The following is a 23,310-nucleotide window of genomic DNA, read 5'->3' as shown; positions in this document are numbered from 1 at the left end:
AGAACTCAGTTCTCATTGGAGCGAAGAATGTTCGTGGGCGGAGCGAGTTGTTTGGCGCCTGCGTCGTCCGGCTAGCGGGCTAGCGAGCCGCGGCTGGGCTGGCGGGAGCGGCTGCAACGCAGGTGCCTGAGGAGCGATGCCGAGGGAGATCATCACCCTACAATTGGGCCAGTGCGGCAATCAGAGTGAGCGAACCTCCGGCCCCTCCACTAGCCAGGTTCCTTAGGTTCTATGGGATCTCGCTGTGGGATCCTGGACTCCATCGGCCCTTCCCAGAATCGTAGTTCTCCGAAAGGCAGGACATACCTGACCCAGTGTCCAGTTGCCCAACCCCGAGGGGCCGTCCCCTGCTCAGTCGCTGACATACAGCCCTTTCCTCTGACACGGGAGACTCCCGAAGCTTGACTTCCTATCCCTGGACCCAGGCGCTCAGTCCCCGCTCCTAGCTGGAACCTACCCAGACCTAGATATCTTCTTTCTCCCCCGCCCGCCCCTCCCCCCAGTTGGGTTCGAGTTCTGGAAACAGCTGTGCGCCGAGCATGGTATCAGCCCCGAGGGCATCGTGGAGGAGTTCGCCACCGAAGGCACTGACCGCAAGGACGTCTTTTTCTACCAGGTGCCCCCAGCGACTTGGCCAGGGCCGGTAGTGGCCCAGGGGGCCTGAAGGGAAGGGCAGTGGCTTGGTACTGGAAACCCGCTGGGCAGAGGAGCCAGGGCGGCTGGCTTGAAGAGGGAGGGCAGGCAGGAGCCAGAGTTGGGAGGACTGGAGGAGTGGGTGGGCCCGAGCTTATTGGGCCCGATCCTGGACTCTCCTTGACAGGCAGACGATGAGCACTACATCCCCAGGGCGGTGCTGCTGGACCTGGAGCCGCGGGTGATCCATTCCATCCTCAATTCCCCCTATGCCAAGCTCTACAACCCAGAGAACATCTACCTGTCAGAGCATGGAGGAGGAGCTGGCAACAACTGGGCCAGCGGATTCTCCCAGGTCATTTGCTGTTCCCTGGCAGAACAACTCCATTCCCGTGTGGGGACAGGCCCTATGACTTCCTAGAGAGAGATGAACCAGATGGAGGATGTGTGACTGTAGAGAGAGAGACATGGCTGAGGGGAGTTCTAAGCCAACTATGTAATATTGTTAAGAAACTGTACTAGCTAGTGCTGTGTGCCAGGCCATACTAAGTGCTTTACGTATATTAACTTATTTAAACCTCCCAACAACCCTATAGGTAGGTTCTACAGGTCCACAGGCTCTGTGGGTTTCCAGAATTAAAAAAAACCCTCTGAAACCAAAAGATGATTTATAACAACTCATTTAGCAGCAAAACCAAATCTCAATGGAGACAGGTTATTTTATAGTTTCTTTGCAACTTGTCACTACTCATAACTTCCATTGCAGAAATATTAATGTATTTGATTAGCACCCCTCAGACCCCCACTGGCATTTTACTTGGTACGTATTATACATTCTATGTTGCCTTCCTAGATCTGAAATACTTGAATTCCAAAACGTAACTGGCCCCAAGAATTTTAGATAAGGAATTGCGGACCTGTATTAGTACCTTCGTTATACAGATGAGGAAACTGAGGTATAGATGAAGTAACCTGCCCAGAGTCACCCAGCCAACTAGAACTAGAGCTAATATAGGAACCCAGGCAGTCTGGATGTAGAGGGCCTGCTTGTAACCGCTAGGCTGTACTACCTCTCAGTGCAAATAAAAAGCAGGACCACTGTGCTCCTAAAAAGGACTTTTAGGTGCTATAAGGAGAATCGAGGGTGGCTCTTCTGAGGTCAGAGTCCTTGTCCCTTAGTCCTGTCCCACTCTGACACCCCCCATGTCTGTACAGGGAGAGAAGATCCATGAGGACATTTTTGACATCATAGACCGGGAGGCAGATGGCAGTGACAGTCTAGAGGTGAGTGTCTCAGGAATGCTGGTGGGAGCCGACATGGGGAAGGCTCAGCAACACCCTTTAGAAGCCACCTGTTAGGTACAAGACCTTCCCATGTACCCTTTGCATTGGTCAGAAGCCACAGGGCCTTGCTGGAAACAAGGCAGAATCTCCTAAGCTGCATATGTGTGGCGGGGAGGGAAGTGGAAGAGAGGGCCTGGGAAGATAGGAGTCCAAGAAATTATGAGATGGGTCCAGTTTGAAATCCTGCCACTAGATATGTAGACACTGTCGGCCCCTTCCCCATACAGGGCTTCGTGCTATGTCACTCCATCGCTGGGGGAACAGGCTCTGGCCTGGGCTCCTACCTGTTAGAACGGCTCAACGACAGGTAAGTCTGTGTTTTGAGGGGCTGGGAGGATTTGGTTTCCCAGGTGACTGGGAGGCCCTCCTGGAGCAGGAAAGGGCCCTTCCATTCCCTCCTGTATTGAGGAAAGACAAGGTACAATGACCAAGAACCCAATCACACTCCCAGTGGATGGAAATGGAGTCTAGCATCTCAGCCTTAGATTAAAATTCAAGGAGTATGGCAGGTTTGGAATTAGAACCCTAGGTCCTAAGATGTCTCTCTACCCTTCCCCGCTTTTGGATTACAGACTTCCAAAAGTCAAGTCTCCCTTCTCTGCTGTTCTGTGACCCCACCCAAATGTCCCCACCCTGACAGTCATTGGATGCCCCGAGTTTACCAAGCCTCCAGTCTGTTGCCCTTGACCATCCTCTCTCAAACACCGCTAGGTACCCCAAAAAGTTGGTGCAGACATACTCGGTGTTTCCCAACCAGGACGAGATGAGCGATGTGGTGGTCCAGCCCTACAACTCACTGCTCACGCTCAAGAGGCTGACCCAGAACGCAGACTGTGTGGTGAGTCCTGGATTCTCCCTTCTCCACTCCCAACCTTCCTATTTTATCATTTTCATGCATTTTTAAATGTCCATTTGGGACCTTCCTGTGCCCCAGTCCTGTTCAAGTCCCTTTTGGATGGGTCTTTCTGGCGCCAAGGAAATTAAGCTTCAGAGCCCAGAATCAGGCAGAGCTCCTGTCCTTTCTGGCCCCATAAATCTGTCACCCTCTTCGGTCCCCCCAGGTGGTGCTGGACAACACAGCCCTGAACCGGATCGCCACAGACCGCCTGCACATCCAGAACCCATCCTTCTCTCAGATCAACCAGCTGGTGAGCCCTCACTCCTAGACTCCTTTGGACTGGAACCCTGCCTCACCGGAGTGCCGTCTGGGGAGGGGAGGCCTCGCAGGACAAGGCCCTTGACACAGCACCCCTGTCCCCAGGTGTCCACCATCATGTCGGCCAGCACCACCACCCTGCGCTACCCCGGCTACATGAACAACGACCTCATCGGCCTCATCGCCTCGCTCATTCCTACACCACGGCTGCACTTCCTCATGACCGGCTACACACCCCTCACCACAGACCAGTCGGTAAGAGCAGCCCGCAGGCCCAGCAGGCCCTGACTAGCCTTTCTCTTTTCCTGCTGCACCCGGAGCTGCCCCGTGCAGCCCCCAGGGGCCCTGCGCTCAGGGACTGGCACAGGCTGGGCGACCTCCTGGCTGACTTGCTCTCCTCTTCCCTCTGCCTGGGGCTCCCTGCAGGGCCCGGGCTGTACGGGGTCTGCTGATGCTCCTGCACAAGGGCATGAGTTTGCTGAGCTCAGGAGGACTGAGATCCCTGATCCCACAGCAGAGGCTCAGTGTGGACCTGAATCTAAGGACACTCCCCACAGAGGCCAAACTACCCGGCGTCTGACGGGGACGTGTGTTGCCTGCTGCTCTCTGTCCATGCGTTTCTCGACTGTGCCCTGAGTGCTGGCCTGCCCTGTGGCCACTGTCCCCTCAGGTGGCCAGCGTGAGGAAGACCACGGTCCTGGATGTCATGAGGAGGCTCCTGCAGCCCAAGAACGTGATGGTGTCCACGGGCCGGGATCGCCAGACCAACCACTGCTACATCGCCATCCTCAACATCATCCAGGGGGAGGTGGACCCCACCCAGGTAGGTGAGGCCCCTTCGTTCTACCCCCAGAGCCCACGGGGTAGAGGAGAGGCTACCACCACCACTCCTGTGCCCACCCCAGGTGCACAAGAGCCTGCAGAGGATCCGGGAACGGAAGTTGGCCAACTTCATCCCCTGGGGCCCAGCCAGCATCCAGGTGGCCCTGTCCAGAAAGTCGCCCTACCTGCCTTCTGCCCACAGGGTCAGCGGGCTCATGATGGCCAACCACACCAGCATCTCCTCGGTGAGTCTCACAGTTGGCACATAAGTATTGTCCTGGTTGTGCCGCACCCCTGCTGCCCCTGCTTCTGGCTTTTTTACTGTGGAGATAGCCCAGCCTTGGTTCCCTGGCTCTCTGAGCCATGTTGTTCGCTGAGGTTCTTTGTGACCCCTGCTTTCTGCACACCCCAAGCTCTTCGAGCGGACCTGTCGCCAGTACGACAAGCTGCGGAAGCGGGAGGCCTTCCTGGAGCAGTTCCGCAAGGAGGACATCTTCAAGGAGAACTTTGACGAGCTGGACACGTCCAGGGAGATCGTGCAGCAGCTCATCGATGAGTATCATGCAGCCACGCGGCCCGACTACATCTCCTGGGGCACCCAGGAGCAGTGAGTCCTCAGGATGGGGACCCTCATCTGCCTTACTGGTTGGCCCAGGCCCCACCTGCCTGACCACCCCCTCAGAGCACAGATCAGGGACCTCGTACCTCTTTCTTATAAACATACAAGTACATGGCCAGGAGACACATGTACTTCTCCTCTTTTGAGACTATTTATGTTTAATAAAGCACTGGCTATAAATCAAGTCACTGGTCTCTTGGAAGCCCTGGAGAACTGGGGGAGGTGGTGCCTATTCTTTCTCCATCATTCCGACAGGGTCTTCCTCTACCTCCTACACCTTCAACTCTAAGCAAATGGCCTCCCCTAGGTTTTCCTCCTCCCGCCCAGTATTGGAGAACATGGGTGAGGTTGGCCCACCTGAGACGTTCCTTTCCAGGACAAAAAGGTCCACAAATACTGCCTTGCTCTCTATCTGACACTCCACATCCCAGTTCCCTCCCACCCCTCCCTGTATGGTGACCATTCCATCAGGTTCACATTCCCACATCAGAGTGTTCTGTTTGTCGTCACAGCAGCAGGCCTGTGGCCACCACCCTCACCACCAAGCTCCGGACAAGCAATAGAGTCAGCCCAAGTGCCTTTAATCTTTCTGCAGGCAGAGCAGTGACAGAAAGCCAGTCCGGGAGAGCCCTGGTCAGGCAGCTGGAGTCTAGGACAATCAAATCAGGAGACCAAATCCAAAGTCTAGACTGTAAGCAGGGCCAAAATGGGCCCATATCTGGGGCACCATAATAGTGTATTCAGGTGGTCTCCAGTTATTTCAAAGGCCAGAGCCTTCCACTTCTGGTGCAAGATTGCAGGGAAGTAGTCAATACATAGTGGCCTAAATCTTCAGGATCAAAAGGGCAAAGGATTGGGGCTGGCCGGGCTCAGCAAGCAGATGAAGCAGCCCAAGAAAGTTCCTGCAACTCTGTGGAGGCTGAAGAGTACACAGGAGCTTTGGGTGAACTAAGACTTTTTTCCTTCTTGCTGCCTGTTAGCCTGGGGACACACTTTTCCTTCCACGAACCAGTTTATCTTTTATAAAGCTCTGGACGTGAACAAAGTGAGCAACATACAGGCCAGACCTTCATGAACAAAGGGGACACAGGACTGATGGGCAGAGAACGCACAGTCACAGGCCAGGTCCTGGGCTGCCTGAGGGGTGGCAGGGAGGCCACAAGCCTGTCACCACCGCCGTCATAGCACGAGCCTGTCACTTTTGGTTGCCAGGGTCTGTAGGTGACTGACTAGGGAGAGCCAGCCTGGCTGGTGTCAGCCAGCTTCCTCCCTTCATCCAGTAGGGAGGAAGATGACTTCCGGGAAAACCTATGGGCACCGGGTCCCTTCTCAGCTCTACCTCTGAGCCCTGCACCACTGGGTACCTTGCCTGGCTCCTGTTCTGACCCTGATGACCAGCCTTTCATCACTTGGGGCATCTGCACGAGTGGCCGGTGCTAGTAAGGGATCATGAGCTGGCAGATGGGGTGAGGCTGCTATGTGTGAATAGCAGCCGGTCCCCCTCCAGGCCACAAGCCATCCCAGGGCCCTCATCTGCAAGACCTAGTTAAAGAGTGTGGAGCCCAGGGGGAGGGAACACCTAGGTAGTCCGGAGTAAATTGTGTGTGGATATTACTACAGTCACCAACCCAGAGGGGTGAATACCATCCCTGAGAGGGAGAACTGGACTTAACGAAGATGCCTCCTTTTTCGGACCGCTGAGTGTCTAAGCGCAGACAAACACCTCAATGCCAGCTTCAGAGCCAGGCCCCTCCCCCAAGGCTATTTCCAGATCACCCATCACCCCACACCAGCACAGCCCCTCCCTGTTCTTGGCCAGCAGCACACCCCAAAGTATGTCAACCAGAGGGCAGAGAGGAGGCCAGGTGGAAAGGGAGGGAGGCCTCTGGGAATCAGGGCAGCAGGTGGTGCTGGTGGTGAAAAATCCCTGCAGTCTGAGAGCCTGCCAGCCACAGAAGTAACAGTGAGACGAGGGCTGCCGCAGAAGAGCTGGAGAGAGCAGAATGCTCAAGCCGGAACAGGAATCTCTCTTGACTAAACAAATCAGAGAAAATGAGCCATTTAAAGGTAATGTTCCTAGAACACTCCAGTGTGATGTGACCCCAGGGACCCTGAAACACGCATGAGACAGAGATCTAGCAGCAGGAAGCACTTTAAAAATAGCGTGGTATAAACCAATCTGAAACCTCAGCATTGTAATTTTGGAAAGTGTGTGGAGATGAAGGCAAGAGGTAATGAGCACAAGGGTAGGGAGGCTCAGGGTGAGCACAGCCACTGCACCGAGTTGGTGAATCGTCTAGCAAGCCTTACCCCTGGTCTCCACTGGACACGAGTATTCTAGAAATCCCTGGAAATGGGCACTCTGCAGTAGATAGAGTGCCCAGACTGTATCTTAAAATCCAACATACAGGGCTTCCCTGGTGGCGCAGTGGTTGGGAGTCCACCTGCCAATGCAGGGGACACAGGTTCGTGCCCCGGTCTGGGAGGATCCCGCGTGCCGCGGAGCGGCTGGGCCCGTGGGCCGTGGCCGCTGGGCCTGTGCGTCCGGAGCCTGTGCTCCACGGCAGGAGAGGCCGCAGCGGTGGGACGCCCATGTACCGCAAAAAAATTAAAAATCCAACATACAGTCCCCCCTCCAGTAATGCCCACCCCTCTACCACTTGCTCACTTTCCAGTCCCACTTGAGGATCTGAAGCAGGTAAGGGGCTGCCCTAGAAAAGTCACAGGAACATTTAACTTGACATTCTGATTTACTAATCCATCATGTGTAAGTTTAAATTAAATTCCCTAGGGCCTGATCACTAAGTGTGAATTGGTGAAACTGAGTTCCTTGCAAAGCTGCAGGCCCCATCAGTCAGGGTCTAACGCCCCCACGAGACCCAGTTGGAAACACCATCTGCATATCTGTGGCATTGCTGTAGTGGTAACCTTGGCCATGGAATCCAGAGGTAGGCAGTTCTTCTATGTAACCCTCAACCCTCAAATCCAGTGGTACTGAATTATCACCTGGGTGACCAACTCATCCTGGTTTTAGTACTGAATGTCTTGAGTCCCAAGAACCCCCTCAGATTTGGTTTTAAAACTAAAATTCCCATATTCCCTCATTCCTGGGAAAACCAGGACAGTTGGTCACCCTAAATTAAAGAACACCATAGAGAATGACTGGGAAATCTCAAAGCAGTACAAGTGAGTGATCAGGGCTGAATCAAGGCCAAGTAGACAACAGTTCATGTGTTCACTAATTAAGCAAGCATTTATTAAAAATAGAGACCGAGGGCTTCCCTGGTGGCGCAGTGGTTGAGAGTCCGCCTGCCGATGCAGGGGACACGGGTTCGTGCCCCGGTCTGGGAAGATCCCACATGCCGCGGAGCAGCTGGGCCCGTGAGCCATGGCCGCTGAGCCTGCGTGTCCGGAGCCTGTGCTCCGCAACAGGAGAGGCCACAACAGTGAGAGGCCCGTGAACCCAAAAAAAAAAAAAAAAAAAAAATAGAGACCAAGTTGCCCATTAAGCTTCACAATGGACCCTACCTAAGGAGGTTTCCAATTTTATTGGGAGTGGGTAATATATAATGTAATTTATATTATGTATTTATAAAATATTAATAATATTTTTGCATGTGATCATATATTGTTTTTCTTAATTAAATGTCTCAAACTATGTTGTCCAATTTTAAGTGCTATATGTAAAATATAATACAAAATAATTTTGGAATCATTATTGAGCATTTAATATACACTAAGCACTGTTCTAAGCACTTTACATATATGAGCTCATTTAATTTTGACAACAACCATATAGATAGGTACTGTTTTAGCGCAATTTTTACAAACAAGGAAACCGAAGGTTAGAGGAAAGTGAAGCTCAGGGTCACATGGCTAGTAAGTAGTCTTTCCCCACCTGGAAAGAAAAGACTTAGGAGGAGATGTGGTGACTGCCAAATATATGATGGGCTGTCAGCTGCAGGAGGGAGGAGACTCATTCTGTAACACTCCAGGGAGCAGAATGAGGACCAGTGGAGGGAACTATGGGGGGGGCAGGGTCCAGCTCTGCAGCAGGAAGAACTTCCCCATGATCAATACTGTCTACCAGGTGCAATGAGTGGCCACATGGACCGTGAGTCCCCCTCCACTGAACTCGGTCAAGCAGATTCTGCATGACGACTTGCCTGGAATGGATGGATCCCAGGAAACGGATGAGGTGACCTTTTTTTTTTTCACAGCATGCCGGATCTTTGTTCCCCGACCAAGGATCGAACCCGTGCTCCCTGAAGTGGAAGAGCAGAGTCCTAACCGCTGGACCACCAGGGAATTCCCAGATGAGGTGACCTTCAATGTGCCTTCCAGCCTTAAGGACTGTTAGGAATTTCTTGAAAACCACTTTCTTTTATAGTAAAGCTTATTCATTTTCAAAACAAATATATTAAGGGCTTACCGCGTGCCTGAACTTTTCTGGGAATTGGGGATACCTAAATGAATAAACTAAGGTGCTGAATCTCAAAAAATTCATAGCCCAAGACATCTATGCAGAAAGTGACAGTCAAGGTGGTAAGCAAACATCAGAAGGATCACAACAGTGTGTGCTCAATCGATATTTGTTGAGGATTTCCCTGGTGGCGCAGTGGTTAAGAATCCTCCTGCCAATGCAGAGGACACGGGTTCGAGCCCTGGTCCAGGAAGATCTCACATGCCGTGGAGCAACTAAGCCCATGCGCCACAACTACTGAGACTGTGCTCTAGAGCCCACGAGCCACAGCTACTGAAGCCCGCGTGCCGCAACTACTGAAGCCCGCGTGCCTAGAGCCCGTGCTCTGCAACAAGAGAAGCCACTGCAATGAGAAGCCCGCGCACCACAACGAAGAGTAGCCTCTGCTCACTGCAACTAGAGGAAGCCCGCGCGCAGCAATGAAGACCCAATGCAGCCATAAATAAATAAATTTTTAAAATAAGAGCTAAAAATATATATATATAATTTGTTGAATACTTGCAAGAACGAAAGGCTGTGAGAGGCCAGTGTGGGAGTCACAGAGAACAATCATTTGACAGGGTCTTGAATTCTGAGGGAAAGCTTTCCAAGTGGAGACGTATGAGAGAGTAGGAGGGCTGGCATGTGCAAAGGCCCAGGCTGGGCAGGGGAGCGCGAGTTGCAGCTCACCTCTCTTCTGAAGTTCAACCCCTCCCTTCCCATCAGTGGCTGTGAAGGGAAGCTCACACCAGGCAAATGAGGCCACCAGCGCTCACCTGGGGCTGAGGGGAGACCAAAGGCAGAGAAAAGGGGTTGTGGCCCAACCCAGGTATGATAGTAGGCTTCACAGAGAGAAACCAGCAGGGCCTTGTATGCCGGGGAGCAGTTAACGCACTGACACCCAGAGGGAAGAGCATGGTAGGCACAGGGAAGAGCACCTGAGAGAGGAGGGAGCCCCCAAAACAGGACAGGGTTCTGGAAGCTGCAGAGGCTCAGAGGTGCATGTGGGGGAGCAACAGGAGACCAGGTCAGGGAGATATTCCAAGACCAGACAGGTCATGTAGAGCCTTTTATGCCATGTAGAGTTTGGACTTTATTCTCGGAGCAAAGGGGAACCCCTGAAGGCCACCTGGGAAGCTCCAGTCACCAGCCTGCCCTTTCTGGACTTTCCCCCCCAAATGACCCCCACGCCCCTTCCTGCTTTCTTTCTTATTTTTTTTTTACTCTTCCATTATGGTTTATTACAGGATATTGAATATAGTCCCCTGCCTTATACAGTAGGACCTTCTTGTTTATCTATTTTATATATAGTAGCTTGTATCTGCTAATCCTGAACTCCTAATTTATTCCTCCCCCACCCCCTGTCCTCTTGGGTAACCATAAGTTTGTTTTCTATGTCTGTGAGTCTGTTTCTGTTTCGTAAGTTCATTTGTGTCATATTTTTAGATTCCACATATAAGTGATATCATATGGTGTTTGTCTTTTTCTGACTTACTTCACTTAGCATGATAATCTCTAGGTCCATCCATGTTGCTGCAAGTCACATTATTTCATTCTTTTTTATGGCTGAGTAGTATTCCATTGCGTATATATACCGTATCTTCTTTATTCATTCATCTATCGATGGACAGTTAGGTTGCTTCCATGTCTTGGCTATTGTAAATAGTGCTGCTATGAACACTGGGGTGCGTGTATTTTTTCGAATTAGAGTTTTCCCCAGTTATATGCCCAGGAGTGGGATTGCTGGGTCACATGGCAACTCTATTTTTAGTTTTTTAAGGAACCTCCATACTGTTTTCCATAGTGGCTGCACCAATTTACATTCCCACCAACAGTGTAGGAGGGTTCCTTTTTCTCCACACCCTCCCTAGCATTTGTCATTTGCAGACTTTTTTTTAAAGTTTATTTATTTATTTATTTATTTGTTTATTTGGCTGCATTGGGTCTTAGTTGCTGCACGTGGGCTTTCTCTAGTTGCGGCGAGCAGGGGTTACTCCTCATTGCAGTGAGCGGGCTTCTCATTGTGGTGGCCTCTCTTGTTGTGGAGCATGGGCTCTAGGCACGCGGGCTTCCGTAGTTGTGGCACGCAAGCTCAGTAGTTGTGGCTCGAGGCCTCTAGAGCACAGGCTCAGTAGTTGTGGCACACGGGCTTCGTTGCTCCGCGGCATGTGGGATCTTCCCAGACCAGGGCTCAAACCCATGTCCCCTGCATTGGTAGGCGGATTCTTAACCACTGCACCACCAGGGAAGCCCCATTGTAGACTTTTGAATGATGGCCATTCTGACCAGTGTGAGGTGGTACTTCACTGTAGTTTTGATTTACATTTCTCTAATAATTAGAGATGTTGAGCATCTTTTCATGTGCCTGTTGGCTATCTGGATGTCTTTGGAGAAATGTCTATTTAGGTCTTCTGCCCACTTTTTGATTGGGTTGTTTGTTTTTTTTGTTATTGAGCTATATGAGCTGTTTGTATAGTTTGGAAATTAAGCCCTTGTCGGTCACAACATTTGCAAATATTTTCTCCCAGTTCTGTAGGTTGTCTTTTGGTTTTGTTTATGGCTTCCTTTGCTGTGCAAAGTTTGAGTAGGTCCCATTTGTTTATTTTTGCTTTTATTTCTATTGCTTTGCTCATCCCCTGCTTTCTCTTCCCTCCTGTTCCCTGACTTTTTCTGCAACCAATATTTGGCAAATCTGATGTCAAAACTCTTGTCTATGCCCTGCCACTCCTTTCTGAAGGTGGATTCTTAGATGCTGTTGCCAGCACGCTGACGGCCTGCTCTTTATCATTTTTTTCTGAGGAGCCATGGCCTGCCCTGCCCTAAGCTGCCCCAGACCAGTTCTGCTCAGCAGCCTGCCCTGCTTCCTTCCCTCCCCCAAAGCCCTCAAATCATTCCTGACAGGCTCAGCCGGGCCTCCTCCCCCAGCTCAACCACAACATTCCCCTTTCTGTCTGCAGTCCACCAGATGCATAATTTCACAATATTTTGTTAGTGTTATAATTATATTTTTGTCATGTAATTTCCTTTTCTAACCTCTCAAACACAACCCCATGTAGTCCATAAAATGCTTTGGCATTCTTGCAATAATTAAGTTCCAACAAATAAAGTTGGTTTTGAAATGTACCCCCCCTTCCTTAGCAGTTAACTCTATAATTAAGACAGTTTCTTCAGTTCATTTTTTAAAGTAATCAAGACGTGGATATGAAACATGGACATTCTCTTTTTTCGTTAAAAATGAAAATATAAAGGGAAAGGCAGGGTACAAAACTCTAGCTACAAACTGATTTTTTTTTTTTTTTAGTTTGAAATGATAGATTCACAGGAAAGTGCAAAGAAACATACAGGGAGGTCTTTGACACCCTTCAGCCAGCCTTCCCTGATGTTAACATCTTGCATAACTATAGTACAATAGCAAAACTAGGAAACTGACGTTGGCACAATCCACAGAGCATAAGCAGACTTCACCTGTCACATATAGTTCGCTCATGTGTGTGTGCAGCCCTATGCAATTTTATCACATGTGTACTTTCATGTAACCACCACAATAAACATGATGCTTCATTGTGACAACATCCCACGACTCTTTCATGCCACCCTTTTATATCCACACTCACCCTGCCCTCAGCCTGATTTAAATACGAAAAAATATTAAATGGAGCACAGAAAAATTGCTGAGAGAAAATACAGCAAAACGATTGTCAATAGATGTCTGGATTGTGGATAATGCTTGATTTATTTTTTATTTTACTTTTTATTTTTACAATTTCCAGTCTTTTCCATTTTTCTTCAGTGATAATCCATTACTTTTATGAGGATAATATCTTGAAGAAATTTATAACATATACCATAGTATTTATAATAGCGTGATCCAACAATTTTCAAATTGGAAAAAATTCTGGTAGATTTTAACTTGTTTTGAAGTTTACTTTACCAACAGATCAAAATAAGCCCTTCCTTTCCAGGTGTAAAATTTTTTCCATCTCCCACAGAGCGATTTACAAAGTAAAACATCTAAGTGTTGTTCATAATTCTATCTTAGCCCGCCTTTATAAGGTTAAACTTGAGCACAGTAAAAGGACATTGTTTCAGTTATTTATTGATTGCATAAAAATTCATCGCAAAACGTAGAGGCAAAAAATATTGATTTATTGTTTCTCTTGATTCTGTTAGTTGATTGCAAAGTTCTTTTTCTGGATCACTTGGGCTACTACAGATGGTTGGAACAGCTGGAAATTTATTCCAAGTTGGCCTCATTCACAAGTCTGACAGTTGGTGCTGGGCAGGGAGTCTCAGTTCTTCTTGTGACCTCCCAACCTCCAGTAGACTAGACACTGGTACAGGACAGGGTTCCAAGAGGGCAAGCCCCAGTGCACAAGCGCTTACCCTCCCGTGCTTGTGTGATTCATGAGTCTCTTGGTCAAGTCCAAAGTTGATTAGGGAGGGAGCTACACAAAGGCAGGAATACTGAGAGTCAGGGTCATTAGGGGCCACCAAATGCAACAATCTACCACAGATATGAAGGCTTGCCCCTTTATAAGAATGTAAATATGGGCAAAATAAAATATTGCTTTGGGTCCAGGGGTAAGGTTGAAGAAGGCAATTATAAGGCAATTTCTAATCGTCATATAACCATGATTCAATCAAGATAATAGAAAAGGCCAATTTCCCCATGGCTAACTTAAGAACTAGTGCCTTATTAAGTGAGTTGAATAATACAGTTACATAATCAACTAGATGTTACATTCCTATATCTATTTCCATAGTAGAAAGTAATATAGATAAGAAATTCTCTTTTCTTAATATTCACCAAACATAATTTAGCTTTTTTTTTTTTTGGCCACACCGAGGCACGTGGGATCTTAGTTCCCAAACCAGGGATCGGTCACCCGAGCCCATGCAGTAGAAGCGTGGAGTCTTAACCACTGGACCGCCAGGGAAGTCCCCATAATTTAGCTCTTTATTTTAAAAAAGATTTGTTGGAATTCCCTGGCAGTCCAGTGGTTAGGACTCTGTGCTCTCACTGCCGAGGACCCGGGTTCAATCCCTGGTAGGGGATCGAAAATCCTACAAGGCTTGCAGAGTGGCCAAAAAAATAAAAATAAATTTAAAAAAAAGATTTATTGTTTAAAAACAAGTATTTGTGAAAATTATAATTCCTAAGAGTTATACACTAAATCAAACTTTGCCTCAGAACTAATTTCTACAAATACAGGAAATATAAAAATGGATATGTTGGGACTTCCCTGGTGGTGCAGTGGTTAAGAATCCGCCTGCCAGTTCAGGGGACACGGGTTCGAGCCCTGGTCCGGGAAGATCTCACATGCCGTGGAGCAACTAAGCCCGTGCACCACAACTACGGAGCCTGTGCTCTAGAGCCCACGTGCCACAACTACTGAAGCCCACGTGCCTAAAGCCCGTGCTCTGCAACAAGAGAAGCCACCCAATGAGAAGCCCACGAACCGCAACGAAGAGTAACCCCTGCTCGCCGCAACTAGAGAAAGCCCACACGCAGCAACAAAGACCCAAGGCAACCAAAAAAAAAATAACGATATGTTGGAACTTCCTTGGTGGCGCAGTGGTTAAGAATCCGCCTGCCAATGCAGGGGACACAGGTTCGAACCCTGCTCGGGGAAGATCCCACATGCCTTGGAGCAACTAAGTCCATGCGCCACGACTACTGAGCCTGCACTCTAGAGCCCATGAGCTACAACTGCTGAGCTTGTGTGCTTCAACTACTGAAGCCCACACGCTTAGAGCCCGGGCTCCACAGCAAGAGAAGCCACCACAATGAGAAGCCCGCGCACCGCAACGAAGAGTAGCCCCCGCTCACTGCAACTAGAGAAAGCCCACGCACAGCAACAAAGACCCAATGCAGCCATAAATAAGTTAAAAAAATTTTTAAATCCTTTAAAAAACAAAAAGTCTGACCTGTTTAGATGCATGAATTCCTAGACCAACACAAATTTGAAAGGAGAAAGGAGAGAGCTACTAGGGACTGTCAAGTAAAAAGCAGTCAGGACCAGCACAATCATCCTGATAAGGAGAGAAGAAACAGAAACATTACCAAAAGCCATAAGGAAGGGCCAGTTGGCTTAGGGGAGAACTTAAGAGTCTTTGGGCAGCACGGCCAAACTCAAAGCCTAGCATTCATGCAGTGCCTCGAGTCAACGAGAAAAGATTGAATTTCATTCAGTATATTCCATTTAAGAAAAAAGAGAAGAGTACATTTTACATATACTCCCATCAGAAATATATATATATATATATATATATATATATATATATATATATATATATATATATATATATATATATAAATGTTTTAAGTTCTGAGACCTAAAGAGATAAGCCTGGTTATCTGGAATATCCACTTATCTACATGGAAAATCTTTTTTTTTTTTTCCTGTTAAACAGTGAGGGGCTACTGATTTTCCACTGAAAGGGGTAGTATCTTTTCTCTGGGATACCAGCCCCCTGTTCACTGCTCTCCTGGCAATTACTCCACTACATTTCAATTAATGATTCACTTCTCTGTCTCCCCCGCTGGCCTATGCATTTCTTGTGGGCTGGGAGAGGGTCTTTTATCTCTGTAGCCCTGATATCTACCGCAGGCCTAGCACATTGTAACCGTTCAACAAACATCTGTTAAATAAGTGAAAGAACAGTGTCAAGGCCATAGCTTCTACTGTCTTTCCTTTAACAAGGAGACAATAAAAGACTTGCCACACAATCACATAATAGTGTACCCCAGGATAAATTTGTGTGTTCACTACATTGGCCTTCAGATCAAGAACATTGTGACTTTAATCCCAGACCATTTTCAAAAAGGAGGGAAGGGCTTCCCTGGTGGTGCAGTGGTTGAGGGTCCGCCTGCTGATGCAGGGGACACGGGTTCGTGCCCCGGTCTGGGAGGATCCCACATGCCGCAGAGCGGCTGGGCCCGTGAGCCATGGCCGCTGAGCCTGCGCGTCCAGGGCCTGTGCTCCACAACGGGAGAGGCCACAACAGTGACAGGCCCGCCTACCGCAAAAAAAAAAAAAAAAAAAGGAGGGAAAAGGGGGCAAGAGATGTCATTTCTGCAACTTACAGAGACAAATTTTTTTCAATTCCTTTTATGCATGACGTAAGGAAAGCGATCCCCAGATTCTTACACTGAATAGCTTTACGGTATCAGGAACCAAGTGGCTTGTTGTAGCTGAATTTCTGATATTTGATCCTTTGGAAATCTTCCCAATGGATACATTATACAATGTGCCATTAGCGCCTGAATGGAAACAAACTAGTGACTAGGAGTATTTTACTTCCTACAAGATCAAATCATAGTCATGAATCACGAACTAGATCTGTAGACGGCTGCACCAAAACAGAAAATCAGTGGAAGGTATGGCAGTTCCAAGGCCCTCCCTGCAAAGTCAGTTGGGAAAGAGGGCGTCAGAACTGGCACAGCGGGAAGGTCACCCACAGGGTAAGACAAAGTTGCCAACTGGATGTGCTCCTTTGAAACAACTTTGCAGCGGCTTGCCTTTCTCAAGGAGCAGGGCCGCAGCCAGGAGATGACAGAAAGGAGGAGGTGAGGAATGAGAGCGAGCCTCATCGACACCCAGCTACAGCGGGTTGGGCCAATGAGAAAGACACTGGGCCAGAGAGCCCCAGACCTTGCCCAGAGACTTGAAAGTGATTCAAGGAAAATGAACGTTTTCCTTTCCCCAACCTACCGTCCTCCCTGAGAGGCCTGACTCCCACCATGTCCCATTCTTCCTTAGGATTCCAGAACCTAGAGAGAACCGCTCCCCAAAACTTTTCTCTTGCCCACTTAGATTCCAGTTCTGGAAATGCTACTATTCTGAGTATCCTATCAGCAGGGAGGACCCCAAGGGCAGAAAGGAATCACACAGGGCACTGGCCACAGAGTTGGTGTGAAAGAAACACCAAGTCACCTGAGGTTCATGAAAAGGATCAAGTAGCGATGAGCATACTAGGGTTCATGTCAAGGAGCTAATGAAGGCCAGACTACTACCTCTGCTTCTAGGACATAACTATAGACGATAAAGCTTAAGAGGGTCCCCCACCCAAAGCCCTGGGACAACCTTAACTGAAGTCTAGTGTGGCCCCTGGAAATCCTTGTGACCTCACTCTCTCGTGGATTGTAAATGGACTCCTGAGAGCACTGGGATACTCTGCTCTGGGGTCCAGTTGTGTTCAGGGATCTCCCCGTAGTGACTCTTCTCTTCCAACCAGCTATGTTCCCTTGGCCTCACGCTATTTATTTCTCTGTATACACTGCAGTTGTCCCTTGCTCATTCAGTAAGTTTCTGACCACTGCCTCTAACCCACATGTGAGTGCATGCCTTCAGGTAAGTTTTGTTATCAGGAGATGCAGCAGCTGTTAATCCGTAGGCCCTGAGCCACTAAACTGATTCTCCTACCCTGCCATACTCCATGCACTTATATCCTTGCCATGTGAACAGCAAGGCCCCCTATAAATGCAAGCGTTCCTTCTGTTTCCCCTACACCAAGACTTCTTAACCTTTGCTGGTGCATGGATCACTTTGAGAATCTGTTACGAACCTTTCCCCAGAAGAATGTAAACATATGAATTTGAAAATAATGTTAAGGGGTTCTTGATTCCTAAAGCCCATCTTTTGGACTCCAACCCAATGCTAACAATTCCTGATGGCAAGAAATGATGACCCTTCTAAAGAGACAGGCAGTCAGAAGAGTGAGAGCTCTGGGGAATTCCCTGGCAGTCCAGTGGTTAGGACTCAGGGCTCTCACTGTTGGGCCTGGGTTCAATTCCTGGTCAGGGAACTAAGATCCCACAAGCCACGCAGCGCGGCCAAAGAAAAATAAAAAAGAGCAACAGCTTAACCTACTTGCTCTCCATATGCATAAAAGCCTGCAGAAGATTTGGGGACAAAAGTTTGTCAGTTTCATCCTTGAGGTCCAGCCAGGGGCTGTGCTCAGCTGTCCACCGAGCTCAGGCAGCAGGCTAGGCTCATAATGACCAACCAAGGCAGCATCTCCTCATTGAGGCTGGCAGACACAGGCCCCTGCCCTTGCCCACACCAACACACTCCCACCTATGGGGCTAGCCCAGGCCTTACACACCTTTCCCCTATGGCCATCCAGGCAAGCCAGGTGACTCTGGTGCTACCTTGTCACCTTGAAATAGTGGATGAAAAGGACTTCCTCCAGGTCTGCCAGGCCACACCTTTTCTATATTTCCTTCTTCTACCTTCATCTCTCTCTCTCTCTCTCTCTCTCTCACACACACACACACACACACACACACACATTCCAGCTGTCACTCAGGAGAACAGCCAGTGTCAGCATCTTGAGGCCCCCCCGGAGCACTTCTCCCAGAGCACATCTTCAGGGAGGACTCTGCTGAGCTCAGTCATGACTGTCACCCAGCCACTGTCCAGATTCCATTTCCTGGGTCACTGTGACCTCCTCAAAGGCCACAGCCATCACGGAGCTGGTATTCTCATGCTGACATCCTACTTCAACCCTCTCTGCCTCAAAACAAAACAAAACAGCCTTGATCTTGGCACAAAACTAAGTGGTCATCACACACACAGAGGGTTGCCACCAACCTTCCCCAACCAATGCCCAAAATGATCACATATCTTTTTTTAAAAAAAAATAGTCAATAGGGCTTCCCTGGTGGCACACTGGTTGAGAGTCCGCCTGCTGATGCAGGGGACACGGGTTCGTGCCCCGGTCCGGGAAGATCCCACATGTCGAGGAGCGGCTGGGCCCGTGAGCCATGGCCGCTGAGCCTGTACGTCCGGAGCCTGTGCTCTGCAACGGGAGAGGCCACAACAGCGAGAGGTCCGTGTACCACAAAAAAAAAAAAAAAAAAAAAAAAAAAAGTCAATAATGTATTGCATGGCATTCATAACATTTTTTTGGTTATAAATTTATTTATTTTTGGCTGCATTGGGTCTTCATTGCTGCATGCAGGCTTTCTCTAGTTGCGGCGAGCAGAGGTTACTCTTCGTTGCTGTGCACGAGCTTCTCATTGTGGTGGCTTCTCTTGTTGTGAAGCATGGGCTCTAGGTGCATGGGCTTCAGTAGCTGTGGCACACGGGCTCAGTAGTTGTGACTCACGGGCTGTAGAGCGCAGGCTCAGTAGTTGTGGCACACGGGCTTAGGTGCTCTGCAGAATGTGGCATCTTCCCAAACCAGGGCTTGAACCCGTGTCCTCTCCATTGGCAGGCAGATTCTTAACCACTGTGCCACCAGGGAAGTCCCTGATTACATATTTCTAACAAAGACTGACCATGAACATAATCTAGAGTCTGTGGACCCCAGGGATAGGGAGAGATTTCCCTGCCCTTCCATAGACTAGGGACTTCTCCCACTCTAGCCTTTCCCAATCGTGGGAAAGCTTCCTCCTCCCCACATATACCATCTTTCCTACCGGTAGAGCATTTCATCCTTGAGGTCCAGCCAGGAGAAACAAAACTGTAAGGTACCAAAAAAAACCTCTCAGGATGGACCTCAGAGTCAATTCTTGATGCCGTGGACCATCATATGAATTAGAAATCCATGTGAATAACATGTCACCAGAGTTTTATTCCAAGATTCAGTCCAATTCTGGCCTCTCCCGACATGCTGTCAAGCAGTGCAATGTACTTAAAATGTTATCATAACCTATGTCTCAGAACGTTGTTAATAACTAGATTTGTGATCTTGGGCAGGGCACCTGTCCCTGGGCCTCTGTTTCATCATTCATTCACTCAACAAACATTTATTGAGAATCTAGTAAGCTCCAGGCACTGTGCTAAGTGCTAATGACAACAAAGATGAGCAAGATATAGACTGGTTGAAGAATTTCCCACTCTATTGTTTATGTATTAATGTAAATAACACATCACATGGCTGCATGAGTTATTTACATTAACACATAATTAGGGCAATAACACACTAGGGTAATAATGGAGGCCAGACAAGGTACTAGAGGAAAACTGGGAGGGGAGAACCTGTGTCTGACTGGGGCAGAGGGGTCTGTAAAAATAAGGGGGTTGGACTTCCAGATGAAAGAGTCTGTTACTCTAAGATCATGATGCATTCCAAAAGGGCCCAGCAGCCGTTTGGATATTTCACTTCAGGGAAATGTGTGCAAACCACCCTCCACTAGTGCAGATAAGGCATTTACCACTGGCAGTTTACCATTTGGCACCAACACCTCTTTCAAATTGAAGAGTAGCCAGATTCTCATTATCAGACCTTTGCAATATCCAATTCCAATGATTACCTACGAGTGTAAATGACACTTGGTGAAATCAAGTCTCTTCCAACTCCAAGGTCAGAAAACACATTATGTATACTTGTGTCATATATATACTTAACCAGTTGATGAAACAAACACATCATTTAGGAGGGGGAAAATAACCAAACCCATACACACATAAAATGAATCTATCATAAGGTTTTCTTTCAAACAAAAACCAGAAATAAAACCTATTGATCTGTGATTGCTGGGAACTCATTCACACTGAGATGCTACTGAACTAAAGTCTGCTAAATGTGGCTTACAATTAACTCACAAGCACTAGTTGATACAATTTAAATCCTCAAATACTGAGAGGAACAGAGTTGTGAATGCCTAAAAGGTCAATATCAATCCTTCCAAGCTATTTTCTTTTTCTGCTTACCTGTTTTTTCTATATTTACTACAATAAATATTTTTTAAATTAATTAATTAATTTATTTATTTCTGGCTGTGTTGGGTCTTTGTTGCTGTGCGTGGGCTTTCTCTGGTTGCGGCAGGTGGGGGCTACTCTTCATTGTGGCCCACGGGCTTCTCATTGCAGTGGCTTCTCTTGTTGCAGAGCACGAGCTCTAGGGCATGCGGGTTTCAGTAATTGTGGTGCATGGGCTTCAGTAGTTGTGGCGCACGGGCTTAGTTGCTCCGTGGCATGTGGGATCTTCCCAGACCAGGGCTCAAACCCGTGTGCCCTGCATTGGCAGGCGGATTCTTAACCACTGAGCCACCAGGGAAGCCCAATAAATGTTTTGATGTTGTAATATTTAAACCTGGTAAGGTCATTATTTTACATAGAATAAAGTGTGTCCTCTCCCATTAAAATATTTATTAGTTTTTCCTGTCTTCCCAAGGTAGTGTGTGGAATCTGATACTGCCACATGCAAAATGACTGGTAAGTCAGTTATATCTACAATTCAGTGCTTAGATTTTGTTCTATCTTGAAGTAGGAATACAGGTAAAATACAAGGCTTCCCCATCCCATTTTCAATTCTTCATCAGTTTTATATATATATATATATATATATATATATATATTTTTTTTTTTTTTTTTTTTTTTTTTTTTTTTTTGCGGTACGCGGGCCTCTCACTGTTGTGGCCTCTCCCGTTGCGGAGCACAGGCTCCAGACGCGCAGGCTCAGCGGCCATGGCTCACGGGCCCAGCCGCTCCGCGGCATGTGGGATCTTCCCGGACCGGGGCACGAACCCATGTCCCCTGCATCGGCAGGCGGACTCTCAACCACTGCGCTACCAGGGAAGCCCTATATATATATTTTTGATAAAAGTATATCTATGTATATTTGATATATATTTATCAAAAATATATATTTATCAAAAATTTTACGTGTTAAGAAGCCACCTTGATGGTTGCACACCAATGTGAATGTACTTACTGAATATTACACGTTAAAATTACACTGAGGGCTTCCCTGATGGCGCAGTGGTTAAGAATCCGCCTGCCAGTACAGGAGACATGGGTTTGAGCCCTGGTCCAGGAAGATCCCACATGCCGTGGGGCAACTAAGCCCGTGCACCACAACTACTGAGCCTGCGCTCTAGAGTCCGTGAGTCACAACTACTGAAGCCTGCGAGCCACAACTACTGAAGCCCGCGCACCTAGAGCCCGTGCTTGGCAACAAGAGGAGCCACCACAATGAGAAGGCCATGCACCGCAACGAAGAGTAGCCTCTGCTTGACACAACTAGAGAAAGCCCACGTGCAGCAACGAAGACCCAGTGCAGCCAAAAAAAAATTACACTGAACTGTACACTTAAAAACGGTTAAAAGAGTAAATTTTATGTGATGTATCTTTTATCACATTAAAAAAAATAATTAAAAATGTTTTATTTTAAAAAATGCAATTGACTTGTGTATATGGACCTTGTATTGTAATCTTTCTAAACTCCCTTATTAGTTCCAGTAGCTTTTGAAGGAATAGTCCTTAGGATCTTCTATGTACAATCTTGTCTTATGTCTTCTGTAAATACAGTTTTATTCTTTTCTTAAAAAAAAAAAAAGATATCTCTACATTAACAAAGCAAAGACTACCAGAATATAAAATCTTCTTTTCTGTACACTAAAACGCTTTTAAGATATGCCAAAGAGGAAGAGCCATGACACAACAGATGTCAACTCAGATTAGGGAAGATAAGATTAAAATTACTTTGATTCAACACATGAGAACAATTTGAGAATGACTTTGCTTCAACATGTGATTAACAGAATAACACCGTTAAGTCATGTATCATTCCTGAGCCACAGAAGAACTATGGCAGAGGGAAGTGGACACAGGCTTTCCAGGGTTCTTTGGACTCTCATCTTATTTGATCACGGGGTGATTCAACCAGGGAGCACTGTTTGGTCTCAATCCACCCAGAAGACACACTCGATGACTTGCTTCTATCACACATTTACAGATGGGGTTGAAGTAAGTAAGGGAAGGGACTCTGACACTTCTCTCTCGGAAACCTCAGCATAGACACAGATCCCCCCCCGAGAGCCTGCACAAAGGGACTGTCTGAGACCTGCAAACCCTGGGGTTCAACCGCCAAGGTCTTAAACTGGAGAGGTAAGGAGCCCGAGGGGCAGGCAGGCCAGGACTCAGAAAACAAGAGCTCCAAAACACACAAACAAAAACCATGAATAAAAAGTGCTAGGGCTGGATTTTCCAATTCTCAGTTAGACTGTTAAATAACTCTTCTTAGAAATTTGTTGGGTTGATTTAACAAAGCAAATGATAGAGAGCAGGAAACTAAAACTATGTCAAAAGTTAATTTTTAATAATCTGCCCAATAGTTTTAATTAGCCAAATATACTAGCCCGGCATAGCTGGAGAGACGTATTGATAGCATAATAAACATCAGTAGAGTCAAAAGGGACTACAAATTTCAACATACATATAAAAACAGTGGAAGCCTTAGAAATAATAACTTAGTCCCAGATACCTGAGGAGATCAAATTATTAAATATAACATATTAAAGCAGTAACAGAAGATATTACA

The 23,310-nt window shown here is 47.6% G+C and overlaps 1 protein-coding gene across 1 annotated transcript; it reads left to right on the top strand.

The window, feature by feature from the left end:
* The first annotated feature begins 49 nt into the window (after positions 1–49).
* On the top strand, positions 50–4,707 carry LOC309837792 (tubulin gamma-1 chain). Its single transcript, XM_082678630.1, has 11 exons — positions 50–185; positions 504–616; positions 821–988; positions 1,849–1,917; positions 2,205–2,284; positions 2,689–2,815; positions 3,039–3,125; positions 3,239–3,388; positions 3,804–3,956; positions 4,039–4,200; positions 4,369–4,707. The coding sequence occupies exons 1-11, from the start codon at positions 137–139 to the stop codon at positions 4,564–4,566; spliced, it is 1,356 nt and encodes a 451-aa protein (XP_082534756.1). The 5' UTR covers positions 50–136; the 3' UTR covers positions 4,567–4,707.
* Positions 4,708–23,310: the final 18,603 nt, after the last annotated feature.

The sequence above is a fragment of the Grampus griseus genome, assembly GCF_964374135.1.
Source record: "Grampus griseus genome assembly, chromosome: 20".
NCBI lineage: Eukaryota > Metazoa > Chordata > Mammalia > Artiodactyla > Delphinidae > Grampus > Grampus griseus.
This window is presented reverse-complemented; position numbering and strand designations above follow the sequence as displayed.